General features: G+C 36.7%; 1 protein-coding gene across 1 annotated transcript; it reads left to right on the forward strand.

Moving 5' to 3' along the window:
- The first annotated feature begins 275 nt into the window (after positions 1 to 275).
- On the forward strand, positions 276 to 11,368 carry LOC129415611 (uncharacterized). Its single transcript, XM_055169647.2, has 8 exons — positions 276 to 305; positions 3,128 to 3,313; positions 6,135 to 6,350; positions 6,677 to 6,766; positions 7,331 to 7,408; positions 8,892 to 9,179; positions 9,660 to 9,743; positions 11,130 to 11,368. The coding sequence occupies exons 1-8, from the start codon at positions 276 to 278 to the stop codon at positions 11,277 to 11,279; spliced, it is 1,122 nt and encodes a 373-aa protein (XP_055025622.2). The 3' UTR covers positions 11,280 to 11,368.
- Positions 11,369 to 15,060: the final 3,692 nt, after the last annotated feature.

Genomic DNA, 15,060 nt, shown 5'->3' on the forward strand with positions numbered 1-15,060 from the left:
GTGTAAAACATAAAAACAGTCAATTATAAATTGCTGTGTATAAAAAACATAACATAAAGCATAGCATGAAAAAACATGTTAAAAACATAAATTCTTGGTCTTTTCATTTAAACACTCAACTGACTTTTCCACTGTACAGATATTGGTACTGTATGCTTCTGTGCTTTTTATTAGTGTTGTAGTCAAGACCACCTAAACCGAGACCAAAGACCAAGACAGGCCGAGATTGAGACAAGACAAAGACTTTGAAGGGTCGAGACCAAGTCAAGACCAAGATGGCACAGCTTGCACTCCTGGAGGGAGGGGTAATTGGCACCGTAAAAATCAGTAAATTATAATAATTATTTAATAATTAATGATAAAAAATAATTTTGTGATATGCCATTAGTTGTGGTCTTGAAATAAAATTCTGAGACCGAGATGAGACTGATTAAAAAGGGGGTCAATTCAGAGACTAGACCAAGACCTTTAAAAAGTGGTCTCGAGACCGATCTCGAGGACTACAACACTACTTTTTATAGTTGTGCAGCGAAGACCCATTCACTCAAGAGACCTGTCGATCCGAGCAACAATACAAAATGATTGAATATATCTTCATATGATATATCAGGCCACTTCTTTATCTCATCCTCCCACTGGATTATACATTGCGTTTGGTTACCAGAACTGTTATTATCATGTTTTGTGCCTGCTTCTAAGACATTGTTTTCTACTGGCTATTGAAATGAAAGTCTTGTACAAAAAGGGAAATACGTCATATCACGACTTACTGCCACATAATAGGAATGAGGTGGAAATCACACTAACTTCCACAAATAAGGTGGATGGCACATATAGTAGAGTGGTGGTTTTGATGTGGGTAATCAATTTAAGCGTGTTATCAAACATCACACCCAGGTTCCTCACAGCCTTGGTAGGTTGATTTACTTAAGTGACTGTCTTATTATAACATTTAGGAAAAGATTTTGAAACACATTTGTTGTTTCATCAGCTATAGCGAGATGTTTACGCCCATCATGATTTAAAGTTGATATAAAGTTTTGGTGTTAGGGTCTCCTTTTCACTTAAAGTCTTCTTGTGCATTTCTTTTTAAAAAATAAAAAAAAAGTATTTTAATTAAAAATGTCACATTATTTTGTAATGGTTCAAGTGTTATGGAACATCCAGGTGATCTTGGGCAAACTTGCCAAAACAGATGCCACTATGTTTCTGGTTGTCGTTCCATGAGCATATTTTTTGAATGATCTTTGCAGGATGCCTATTGCTAATGTGAATACACTTTCACACTTATAACAGGTTAAACAAAACACTGAAGAGGGTTCATCGCAGCTTTCAGTCAAATGTTCTTAAAAGAACCATTCCATATTTTTCTATAGTCTGTAGAACTTGTTAACCATTCTTAACATCTTTATAATGCAATGGACCACGGATGACACTCATCAGTCTTTTTTGAGACAAACTGGTTTATCAGTAACTGGTATGCACAGCAAATTTAGAGTCATATTGTGCCCGATTACTCAATGTTTTTAAATCAACTGTTTGACACATATCAGCTAGTCTGTGATATGACATACTGTATATAGGAAATGATCAGTCATATGAATATGAAAGGGTTTACCAAAATGATAATGGTGAAATCATTTTGTAGACATAAAGGGAAAATCACATGACCTGGCTGCAGATTTGTTCAAGGTTTCAGAATTTTTTGTCAGAACTGTTTTATACTGGATGTAAAATGGAATAAATCTGCTGCCTCACACATAGTTTGAGATATATGATAATGAACTATAAAACACTATTATAAAACCCCCAAGACTTATTATTGAATGGTATCTATTTAAATTTGAAAATAATTCAGGGTAGTCAAAGTGTTGGAATTTATAAGTAGGAAAACTGACATTGACACATTATTCAATGTCCTAAACTCTGTAGTATTCTGTTAGAAATAAGACTCCTTACCCAGTTAACACGTGAGATCATTTTAGGGGAATGGCACACTCATTCTGTTATAGCAGGACAGCACACATGTCTGGAAAATGTTGGCCAAAGAGTAGAACGTCACCCTTCTAACCTATGATTTCTAAGAAATATGAATGATCATAGCATCATAGTTTGTGTGGGTTCATGACTTGCAGTAGATGGATTCACTGTTCAGTGACTGTTCAGTGACCTTAATATATGAGCACACACTAAGGGGCGGTTTCCCGGACAGGGATTAGACTAGTCATAGACTTAAACACTTTTAAGAGCTCTCCAAACTGAAAACAACTTGCACTTACATATCTTAAAATACATCAGTGCCCTTTGTTTCACCTCAAAATGCACACAGGCAATGTTTTTAGTAAGGCATGTTTGTTCAAACTAGTTATATTTCCTAATTCAGCTAAGGCCTAGTCCTGGATTAAGCTAATCCTCGTCTGGGAAACCGCCCCTAAGTGTGCAGTGTGGTTACACTTTTAGATCACTGTGACCCACACATTGTGACCACATTATGAGGATCGTGTGAGCTCAGTGACTTCACTGAGAGATCAAATTGTTGACAGAGCACCTTACAACTCTCTGCTCTTTTACATTTGATTTAAGATTTTGATTTTATCATTAGGCAAGACTGTAATTCCTGTTCCCATATCTCCTTCAGCTAAGTCTCTGCACATATCTGTAGGTGGTTTTCTACTGTTGCATGTCAAGGAATTGATCGACTTCCAGCCTTTGTACACTCGGCTGTCTATTAAATGGCGGTTAAAAACGTTTCACCTAGCAAGCTAGCACATTATTTTAGGGTTAAAATCTTCCAGCTATATGTGCACTATATACAGTACTGCATGCTACCCATGTTGACAGACTGTCCTTATTGACATATTAAGCATGAAAATATTTGCTACCCACATTTTAACACATTTATATGGGTGGTTTACCGTAGCAGAATACTCCTGAGGTTCTTTACCTCATACAGAGCAGATTTCAGAACAACAGCATACTTTTTATAATGACATAAATACTTATCAAGCCTTGGAACACAGTAAAGCAATAAAGTGAAAGTCATTTGTGCCAAACTATTGTGGAAATAAGTAGTGGAAAGTGTTTTCTCACTTCTCTTTGCCCACCTGTGCTGTCATCTCTTCTACAGGGATGCAGAGCAGTGAAGAACCCTGCAAATAGCAGCTGCCACGGCTGGCCAATCCAAGGCCTTCGCTGGGTGACAAGGAAAGAACGACTGTCAAGATTAAACTTGTTTCCTGTCAGCACAGGAGGACATGGCCGCAGTTCTGTCCCAAAGAAAGATGCAGAGGAGATGTACCGGCAAACTGATGATGTAAGAACAATGCTTTCACCGTGTCTGCAGTTCTAGGCTAAAAGGCATAATATGTGAGATTTTTGCATTAAAATATCCCAAAATCACCAGCTCACCCAGGTGAAAAAAATAGTGCACTAAATACACTTTATTTATGTACTATTTTCATGCACTAATTTTGTACTTCATATACAAAAAAAAGATCTTGTTTAAGGCAGGGTCCATGATCTCTGAAAGCCAATGTTGATATTTGAAATCACCTAAACAAACACACCCCAACCCCAATAGTATCTGGACCTCTTTTGATAGACCCGTCCCACACATACACAACCCAGGCAACCTGTCGTTTATTAGACACGCACCTTACTGCTGATTGGCTACAAGTGTGTTTTGGTAGTCGACCCAACTCCCTTTTCTAACGCGTTTTTCAGAAATTGTGCACTCCACCTTTAAGAATAAGAACTTATATTTAAGTGCACTTAACTGTGCTATTTAGAGACAATTTATTTTTAAACACTAAAAAGGGGCCAAACCACCAAGCTAGCACATTCAGCTTGATAGGGCTGCCAAATATATTGTGATTTTGTCATCATTTACCCCTTGGTAAGTCGTGTTTCTCGTTTCATGTGTCACATTAATGATCAATCTACAGGTTATTTAGTGCTGTAACACATCCTAAAGTTTGCCTTTTCTCAATATAAAAGTACATTGGGTTCCTCAACAATACAAGTTTGTACTGTCGGGTTGCTTTTGAAACATTTGATGAAACTGAAATTTAAAATAAAAAAGTAATTCATAAAAAGATAAACAACAAAATGTGTTTGCAGTTGCATATTAACAAGATCATAGTCAGGTATATTTAATAAAAAACAAAAGTAATATAAAACATCTAACTTGTACTGTTTTGAAACTTTCGTCCCAGCTGACAGGGTCATAAGTAACAATGCGCTACTTATGTTCAAAGTGAAATTATTGTACAGTATTGATAGACCACAGGTTTAAAAATACGTTTTGAAAAATGGCCCTTACACCTCCCTCTCCCTACTATATTTTTAACTAGATTTTGTTCACATGACTACTTTCATTATCCAAAGTGTTTTCAACAACATCCAGCGAATTTCAGCTTCAAGCTGTGTTCCAGCCCTGTTCATGCCACTGTGCTGTTGCTTCACATGAGTCAAACAGTAATGGTTATTAAACTTTATTTTTATTTACTATAAAACTTTATAAAACTTGATTAAAGAGATGAGAGTGAAGGTGAAGCATACAACTTCCACCATTTGAGAAAAATCACATATTTTCTTATATTGACCTCTAGAGACAAAATGACACATCTTGTGCACCTGTATAGCTCAGTGGTAGAGTGTTGTGTAAGCAGTGCAAAAAGTCATGAGTTTATACCTTGTAATGTACTGTAAGTGGCTTTGGACAAAGGCGTCTGCCAAACGTGTGAATGTAAATGGATGTAATTGCTTGATGTAGGGTTTGCATCTGTCATGGATTTTGGAGAGCTGAGATATTTGTGAGATTTACACAAAACTTGGGGATTGAGACTACAGACTATAAGATTTGTAATCTTGAAGACATAGATGACTAAAGTATATTGAAACAGATGGCACACAAGTTGCTTTGGTGCTTTCTGTTTTTAATAATTAATTTTAATAACTATTTTAACAATCTAAGCGCAATGTGCAATAAACCCATAAGAGCCACATCTCCTTTACAAGCCAGTTGCGCTGGCGCCATCCCGATTCCATATTTTGGCAGAATTTGTAAACTAAAAAACTAAGCGGAGGAAGAAGACCACCAGTTTAAGATTGATATAAAAAATTGGGTTGTTTTTATTTGTAATGAAATTGTTACTTTTTGGTATTAAAACCTTTAAAAGTCGTTTTCTTTCAGTCATGGAAGTAAAAATAGCAGGCTTTTAATTTTTGTAAATGTATGGATAGCCTACATGATCAGTAATCTCAAAGAATATTTTACAAATATGCAAGAAAAGGTTTGTACTTTAAAAATTGTTTATTTGTAACAAACAGGAGATAAATCATTTATAAACGCGCCGTTAAAGGGTGCACCATCAAGCTGTAAAGTCTTCTCACCGAAGGTCTTCGTGACCTTCATTCCAAGACAGTGAAGCAGTGCAGCTCTCATTATTCCTTACGTGTCAGCCTTAAACCGGGTGTTCATTTTTTAATGTGTTGGGCGTAGGAGGGGCGAGAAGGCTGTTCGAAATGCGCTATTTATTGCACTACTATTTACAAAATTTTGTTATTCCTTATTATAATAGCAAACAAGAGTTAAAAAAAAGATTTATTTTATAGGTCAATAGTGATAATTGCAACATAATTTACTCATTAGGATAACTAATAGGCTTTACTGGATAGGCAGGTGGGTGGGCCTACGCGACTGGTCCAATGGTGGTTTTGGATAATACTATGGTGTTACCCTATTGATATATATTAGTGTAATGGGTGATCATATAGCATTATATTTACAAGGATACTTCACATTACTTTAAACTAAGGGTGGGCATTCCTGGTCCTGGAGGGCCACTGTCCTGCAAAGTTGAGCTCCAACTCTAATCAAACACACCTGAATGTCATTTCCAAGTCATACTGAAGCCTTTGATTGGGATTTTCAGTTGTGTTTGATTAGGGTTGGAACTACACTTTGCAGGACAGTGGCCCTCCAGGACCAGGAATGTCCACTCCTGCCTTAAACAAAAAAAAAACAAAAAAAACGTGGTAATAGCCTACTGTGGTTCTTTTTTGTAAGTATGTATTAAATAAAATGCAATGTTTGACTAGTTCCCTAAACACTCACTCTTTTTGTCCATCAGTACAGTTTGGGTAATTTTACAGTGTTTGAAGGAGGACGCTGCAGACCCAAGCAGTGGAGAGAGAACGACCACATCAGGAAGCTGCAGAGATACAGAAGTCATCGTCTGGTGACCAATCTCCACCGAGACACAGCTCGTGACCCAGAGTGCTTCATCGGCTCAATAATCCAGCGGCCCTATCCACACAAACCACTGACTTCACAAGTGCCATTAAGAGTAAGAGGAAGACAAACTACCAGCCTGAAAGCAAACATTAAACCAGAAATAATGTTGCAATTAGTGTTTTAATCCTAACAGTAAAATGGATCGGTCTGCCAAAAAGAAAAATCTTATTTTAATACATTTATATTTTGTATTTAAACCCAATAAATATTGTATAAATATATTATGATACATACATTCTTTATTTTATCTATACAAAAATGAATTTGTCTTGAGGTGTCATTTATTGGTTATAAGTATTTCAAAGTGAGTAACTCCAAACTAATTGATGATCTAAAGTAGTTATAACAGTGTGACTCTATTCCTAATGTTGTTTTCAGTTTCAGATTAAAGTGAATGGACAGAGTGGAGGTTTGGGAATCTGTATTGCAGGAGGAAAAGGGTCCGTGCCTTACCAAGAGAATGATGAGGTAGATCCATGAATCTCATTATATAGCCTACTACTTGTTAGCAAATCAGCCAACACCTCCACCACTCAACCAGCACAGGACTTCATCGCTTCGGACTGTCGGCAGAATACTAATCATCTTCACCTGTTATCACTCATCAATAACCTCCATCCCTCTTCACTCCTCAGTCCTTTGTCTGGTATTATTGTTTCTGCCACGCTCCAATACAGACTGGATGTTATGTCTCCATCACATCCTCCACTTCAACCTGTTGAAGAGATCGGAACAACTGTTGCTGAATTATCAACCCTCAAACTTCCCTTCGAATGAATCTTTCCAATCTTGTGCTTTCCACATTAATCAGTATCTGTCTAAGAAAAGCAATTTGTTGTTTGGAAACCTGTATCTCTCTTATATTGTGTGTCAGTCATACCTCTGTGGTGCTGTTTACAAAACAAAAAGGCATGGATCAGAATACCAATGCACATACAGGCAGTAATAACCACACGTAATAGATTTTGTTTTGTCTTTTTTTTATTTGATTTCTTTCCCCTATTATTAATGAATTTGTTTTCTGTGCTTTAGGGAATTTTCATTTCCAAAGTGTCTAAAGGAGGGCCAGCGGAGAAGGCAGGGGTTTGTGTCGGGGACAGAGTGCTGGAGGTAAAATTGTGCTAATATTCTTCCGAGTTACATAAACAATCAAATCACATCTGCTACTGTTAAAGGTGCAGTGGGTAAATTTTAGCGGCATCTGTGGTGAAGCTGTGAATTGCAAGAAACTGCCCAAGCCTCGCTTTTAAAATGCATAAAGAAGCTACGATAGCCACCACCGGACAAACATGTCATCGTCGGAGACAACTTAGTAAAAACGTTTGTCTGTTAAGGGCTTCTGTAGAAGCATGGTGGCACAAAATGGCGACTTCCATGTAAGGGGACCCTGGGTGTATGTAGATAAAAACGTCTCATTCTAAGGTTATAAAAACATAACGGTTCATTTGAAAAGGTCTTTATACACCCCTGATAATATAGTGTTGTATATGATTTTGCATTTCTTTCAAGAGATCCATTTAAAAATTACACACTGCACCTTTAATGTGTGATTGTGAATAAGAATACATCCTCGAAAGGTCCAATTTTTAAATGGCCTTGTGTGTAATTTCTGCATCACTGACATTGTCAAACACATCTTCGAAATAAAGAAACTGGTATCAAACATGTTTTCTTACCCCATCTGCTAGGCTGTTATTCACATAAACAAGTAGTCCTGCAAAAGTATTATAGTACTGTCTATACTATGCGATTGTCACAGTAGGGTTATATAAGCATTGCTCTTATCTGTTGTCCGAAATGGATCGCAACCCACAATTTAAGAACCATTTGATTGAACAAAGCACATAACTTTACCGCAGCTACAATCAAAGCATTGGTTTCAGATGTATTGGTTTACTGACCATCAGAGGGCATCATCACACAAGATGCTCATGCAGAGTTTGCAATGACCTCATAAACAAAGCAGGCGTTATGTGTTAGGCATACAGTGCCCTAAAGTCACCATATTAGATAAATGCAGAATGAAATTAGCATGACAGCATGTTTTTAATGTTATAACAATAAATAAAATAAAGATTAAAGTATTGCCCTATGGATTTAAAATTGGATCATATATGTGACCCTGTCGGTGAAATTTAGACTAAAGTCTCACAATCTAAAGATGAGATTAAGTTAATGTAACTAGAAAGTCACTGCAAAATTTTCCCAGCTTTGAAATTTTGTTTCTTTAGTCAGGATTTTAATTCCTAGCAGTAGCATTAAGATTTTCAACATTGTTATTTATGAATTAAATTTGTTTTGTAATTTGAACATTTGTACATGAACAATATTCAATGTGGGACCTATGGCTGCAAACATAGAAACTTTTTTTTGAGCCACTGTGCATGGTCCTTTGTCTTCTCTACATTTTATTCTGGAAGTTCTCAATCCTGGAAAAATGTATTAGCAATCGTTCCTGGAAGTACATAGAGAATGACTTTTGGGGCGGTACTTCCTATAACTTTTTTTTCCCACTACTGGTGCTCACTTCACCTTTAATGTCCCAGGTCATTCCCTCTTCAAAGCTGCCATTTTCTCATTTATTGCATTTAAGGTCAACGGTCAAGACGTGCAGGAGGTGAGCCACCATGAGGCCGTCTGCGCCCTGAGGACTGCTGGGAGCTGTATAAAAATCAAGGTTCTCCGTGAGAGGCGTGTGCCCGTGGAGCCGTTGGGACGCGAGAGGACTGAGACCATGGCGACGGACCCACAGCTCAGCCAAGAGTGGGATGTTCCAGTAAGCAGAGATCGACCCAGTGCCCTGCAATCCCCAGATCCAACTCTGGACTGCATGTTATTGGAGAGCGTGATTGATGTTTCAACCTGCAATGCAAACAGATCGGTGAGCTTTAAAATGAGCTGGGTGAGAAAATTTAAGAAAAGTCTCTACACTTGCTTTACACCCGTGGGCAGCTATTTCTGTCATACCTTAAAATCACTGGCTACCGTCACAATAAAACAAAATATTCCCGACTAACAGTTAAACCTGACATCAACTGGCCCTTTTTTTCTTATGATCAATTGCACCAAAAAAAAACAACAATGTTTGCACACACATCAGTTGGCATACATCGCCCACATCCCCTATATAAATATAGTTCTTTGATTCAAACCCAAAAGAGCTCATCTTGTCATTTCTATTATGTTGTGCCAGTAAATAAACTCTTTTTGAAGTTTTCTTTATATAAATTTATTATACCTTGAGTCGGACAGTCCCATTGTAATGCTGTTTTTTACACATAGGTTTAATTTTGTTTATTAGATGTAGTGTATAAACTAATGCTTATTTACCCTAATGATGTTCATGTTCTTTGGTAATTAGGATGATCTGGAGGAGGTAAGGCCAATGAAAGACACGGAGAGCTCCAATAACAATGCCATACAGGTTGTGAAAAACACCATGACGGTACGTGCTGAGGATAGTTGGAATTCTGTGTCCTTTGATGTGTTTGTGTCTTTGAACAATGATGTCTCAAAAATTCCTTTTATCAAGATAGTGCTCTTCATTTTGAAGCAATCCAGACCTTTGTACAAACATACCCGCAAATTCTTGTTCACTTGTCCTTTTCAGTAAGATTTGCTATGAAAAGGCACTAAGCAGGCATGTCACAATAGACTTTAGAAAAGATATTTTTTTTGTCCTACCTGACAACACCTGCCTTTTACAGCTCTGTCTCAATTATCTTGCTTTCTAAAAATGTTGAGAAAACATTCTTGAAACAAGACACATTTACACGAGAGGCACAATTGCACAAGATGTATTTTGATGAATTAAGGACTATTTTTCTGTGAAACACACATTTTAATATTCACTGCATTTCTCTCTCTCTCTCACAACAACAAACTCATCTGCACTGCTTACCGCTAGTAGAGAAATTCATTTCATTTATTTTTTTGTCAGCTTTTCTGCATCAGTGTCTGTGAGGTTTGATAATATTTTTAAAGTGGTGCAAGTCGAGGGGGCTAATATACCAACACGGTCTTAAAGCATTTTGTAACATAGTCATGAAATTTAAATCTACTGATTCGTGTCTATGAACACTTTTCTTTTTTCTTTTGTGTCATCAGCACAATGCTTTTAGCTATCTATTTATTTACAATTAAATTCAATTTTTTAGTGCTTTCACATTTGTTCATTGTTCCAAAGCAGCTTTACACGAAATAGAAACACAAAAAATCAAGGAACATACAAGCAACCATGAGCAAAACGAGAAAAATACAATACAGCATCTGTGTTCCCGCATGGCAGAAAGAAAAATGTAGCGCAGTAACAAAAGATGCTTCCTACTGAAATACATTAGATCATAAAATACATTAGTCATGCTGACTCGCACACACACACAAAAAAGGGGAAAATCATGTCCACGAGCACGAATCAATAGATTTAAATTTAATGACTGTGACAAAATCGCATGAAACAGGGTAAAATATATGCTGCATTGTGTGCAAGAATAAAATACATTGTCAATCATGTTTCAGACATTTGATCTATTGTGTCACGTTCTTACACTGCTTGTATCTAAACCACACTTTAAAGTGACCCCTGCTGTCAAGCTCAACCTCCCTTTAATCAATTGAAATTGTATTGAAGTCAATGACATAGTATGTTGATTATGTAATCACATTTAAAGGGTCATGAAACCCCCATCTTGCAGCTCCAGTTTACCTTACAATCGTTTAAATATAATATATATATTATATAATATATAAGTGCATCTTTGATAACTCTGTGAAATCTCTCTGTCTTCCTAATCATTTGCTCTCTGCCCACTTCAATATGACCTCTTGACAGATACCTCGAATTATTCTGACTCATCCCTCTACCTCGGATGAAGACGCGGAGCTGCTGACACAGGGTCCCAATGAAAGAGATTTCTATGACTTCAGTGGCTGCGATGGTCACATCTGCCGTGATAGCTTGAACAATGCTTTTAACCCATAAGAAAACTCCAGAACTCACTTGTTTACACTCTCTATTTTATACAGGTGGTATCTTTCAAAGTGACAATGAACAGGGAAATGATATTGCTTTTAAAACCCTTACTAAAATTAACCATGGTTTTACTACAGTTAAGACCAAAAAACATGGTTACTACACTTTTACCACAATAAAACCGTGGTTAATTTTCGTAAGGGAAACACTGTTTGTTCTTGTCATTACCATTTAAAACAGACCCATCATTTGTAGGTGGTTTTTGTTGTGCCTGAGATTATAATACTTGCAAATGATGCTGATGATGACCCGTGGTATAAACATGTCATTAAACACTATTCATGTCCCCGTAAACCACATACCAACCAGGTTTCCATGTTCTATGTGGACATTATGGTTTTTATACTGTACAAACTCAACCAAGTGGCCCTCGAGATTCACTTTCCTGCAGAGTTTAGCTCCAGCCCTGATCAAACAGACCTGAGCAAGGTAATCAAGATCTCAGGAATACCAGAAAATTGCCGACAGGTGTGTTTGATCAGGGTTAGAGCTAAACTCTGCAGGAAAGTGAATCTCGAGGGCCAGAGTTAAGAACCTAACACTAAGGCTATGTCCACACGAAGCCAGTGCATTCCCTATCCGATCATTTTTTTTCCTTGCTCTAAAAAAATAATCCGTAAACACGAAATCGCTGAAACCGACTGAAAGCGGTGTAGTATATATGCCGGACCAGTATGGGGCGCTGTAATTCTGCCACAGATATACACTATACACGGAGAAGAAGACTTTGAGCATGCGCATAACCAACGTATGGTGTTGTCCATTATCGCTTGTTAGTCACCACAATTGCATAGAAGCAATAGATTTTGCTGTAATAAAGCTAGTAGGCTTGAGTAGCTTCTGTAGCACGAACACAATCACGTAGTCCGCCGTTATTGTTGTTGCTGTTACGTGTGACGCTTCCGACACGTGACGTGATGACGTTTTCGCTTCACAAAATATACGGATTGGCTGTACAGACGAAACCGCAAGGGTGTCGGTTTCAGATTTATCCACTTTAGGACCCGGTTTCAAAAATAGCGGATTCAGTCTCCCAAAACGCCGGATCCGTGTGGATGAAACGGCAATACGATAACAAATTTATACGTATACGGTGATACGCGTCTCCGTGTGGACAGCCCCTAAAAAAAAGAGAAAAACTTTCTGCCAACAATTTCAAATAAGCATTATTTAATTTGATTTATAAGCTGGGTAACACTTTACAATAAGGGTTATTAGTTAACATTAGTTAATGTATTAACTAACCTGAGCAATACATTTATGTAATATGATTAATACATACAGTATTTATTAATCTTTGTTAATGTTAGTTGATAGAAATAAAGCTTTTAATTGTTTGTTCATTTTAGTTCACAGTGCATTAACTAACGTTAACAAGATTTTAGTAAAGTATTTGTCATGGTTCTGCCAGCTTATCCTGTGTTTAATCTAGTCTTTTGGCAGGATCATGACATGCCCATGTTCTGTGTGGGATCACGTGGGCTGAGTATTGGTTTTACTAGACCACGTGTTCCCGGTGTCTTGTCACTTTTACTTCGCTCCCTTGTTACCCTCATTGTTTAATCCATGTCACCTGTTGTCTTAGTTCTCCCCTATTTAAGGTTCTTGTGTTTGTTAGTCTGTGCCTGTTCATTGTTGTTTCATGTGGTCCATGCTTGTTATACCCGTGTGAGTACTTTGTTAGTTTAGTCTTTTACCCTGTGTATGTTATTCCCCCCCCCCCCTGGTGGGTTGTTTATTTTGTGGTTTTTGTCTAAATAAATTCCCTATTTTGTACTACTGTGTCTGCACTTGGGTTCTGTCAAAACGTTTCGTGACAGTATTAGTAATTGCTGAAATTAACATTAACAAAGATTAATAAATGCTGTATAAGTGCAGTTCATAATTAGTTCATTTTAACTAATGTAGTTAACTAATGAACCTTATTGTAAAGTGTTACCATAAGCTGTTTTCTTCACAGGGACCCTTTTTTAATCCTCAATTATTTATTAAATCACAAATTGAAAAAAAGACTGACAAATAATTGTATTTTTCAGGTACTGTAGCTGGTAAACTTTAAAAACCCTTTAAAAGATGACTTCTGTGCATTCCAAAGGCAACCTGTATTTTTTCAGATAAGTTTTTGAACAAGACCTCATTTCTTGTCTCTCCTTGTGAACTGTGATGTGCCGGTGTCTTTCAGTAAATTGAAATCATGCTGGCTGTAGTTTACAGTCATTGGAGCAAAAAAAGAGTAACACACAGAGATCGATATCTCGGACAAATTTCCAGTGTCTGCACTCACAGAAACTACATGACACTTGCTTCATAAAATGTCAACCGTTTAGAAGACCATGTGTCAAAATTATGTATAGTGGAAATATTTTTCTAAGATTTTTCCTGTCTAAATGCAACCATAAAAAGACCTTGCTTTGTACACGTAATTGAAATGTTCACCATAAACTTGAATGTGTGTAATTATATGAATGAATCTCACAGCACAGTTTGCTCTTGTGTTTTTTGTGCTGATATCTTACATATGTTGAATACTATACACAACACAAGGTCATCACAGACTTGCTGTGCTTATTAATGGTGTAAAATAGGAACTTTCATTTGTGGTGTGTATTAAAATCTAGACAGTATTGACATGAAGTCAAGTCTGTTGGCATTTTTGTATCAAACAGATGTTGAGATTCATATGTAGTATGCTGCTTGCAAGTACTGTACATGAATGGAGCAGTGATATAAAAGCCAAAGACCAAATGTGTCATAGCATTGCGATTGAAGGCTTCCTATTTCAAAGTCTCCTTCAAATGCAGCCTCAAAATGCATCTTTCTTTCCTCCAACTGTAGAGGACAGAAAGAATCGATCCATCACAGAGACAGCTATCTCGCGTTTCATTGCACACCTGTAACGGCTGGAATTTAAAAAATAAACTTTCAAAACAAAAGTGTATATATATATATATATATATATATATATATATATATATGAGCATAAAAAGATATTGCTTCACTGTTTTACACTGTAAAAATTTTGCTGTAGTTATGCAGCTGTTTCCCAGTAACTTACTGTAGATTTAAATGTACGTATATAAAGATAAAGACTTGTTAGTGTTTAATGTTCATTTAACTTTAAACAAATCGTTTGCCAGTAAATAACAAATTTAAATCTACAGTAAGTTACTGGCAAACAGCTGCCAATAATAGGCTACTGGAATTTTCTTCAGACATTTTTAACAGTATGATTTGTTGCATTAATATTATTGCTGATTGTGTATGTTGCATTTTTCTTCTGTATATTTCTAAAGTTGAGTAATTTGATATTGTTGGTTAGTTTAATCTACAGCATAGCGTCATATTCTTAAAATAAAATGGACTTTTACTGTATGGCTCCATACTGTATTAGTTTTACAAGTCAGAAATGTCCATGATGCTGGAGTGGTGGATAGGAAACAGAGATCCTACGTAGACTAAACCGTCTCATTTTGCTTCAACCATCTTGGAGGCTGTGTCTTATGGAGAATGAATTCTTGCGTCCAGAAAAGAAGGATTTAGCTAAAAATGTCCTGGATGCATTTTCCTGATAATAACAGGCCACAGCACATAAAGGCTATTTCTCACTTATCCAGCAACAAACACCAACATTTCAATTTAGAATGAATGAATTTGTTTGTGTTTGTTGGATCAGCTTGAATTTGAATGTTTTCTACATTTGTTATTATTTATGTGCATTTTTCCAATCATT

The sequence above is a fragment of the Misgurnus anguillicaudatus genome, chromosome 11 (genome assembly GCF_027580225.2).
Source record: "Misgurnus anguillicaudatus chromosome 11, ASM2758022v2, whole genome shotgun sequence".
Taxonomy (NCBI): Eukaryota; Metazoa; Chordata; class Actinopteri; order Cypriniformes; family Cobitidae; genus Misgurnus; species Misgurnus anguillicaudatus.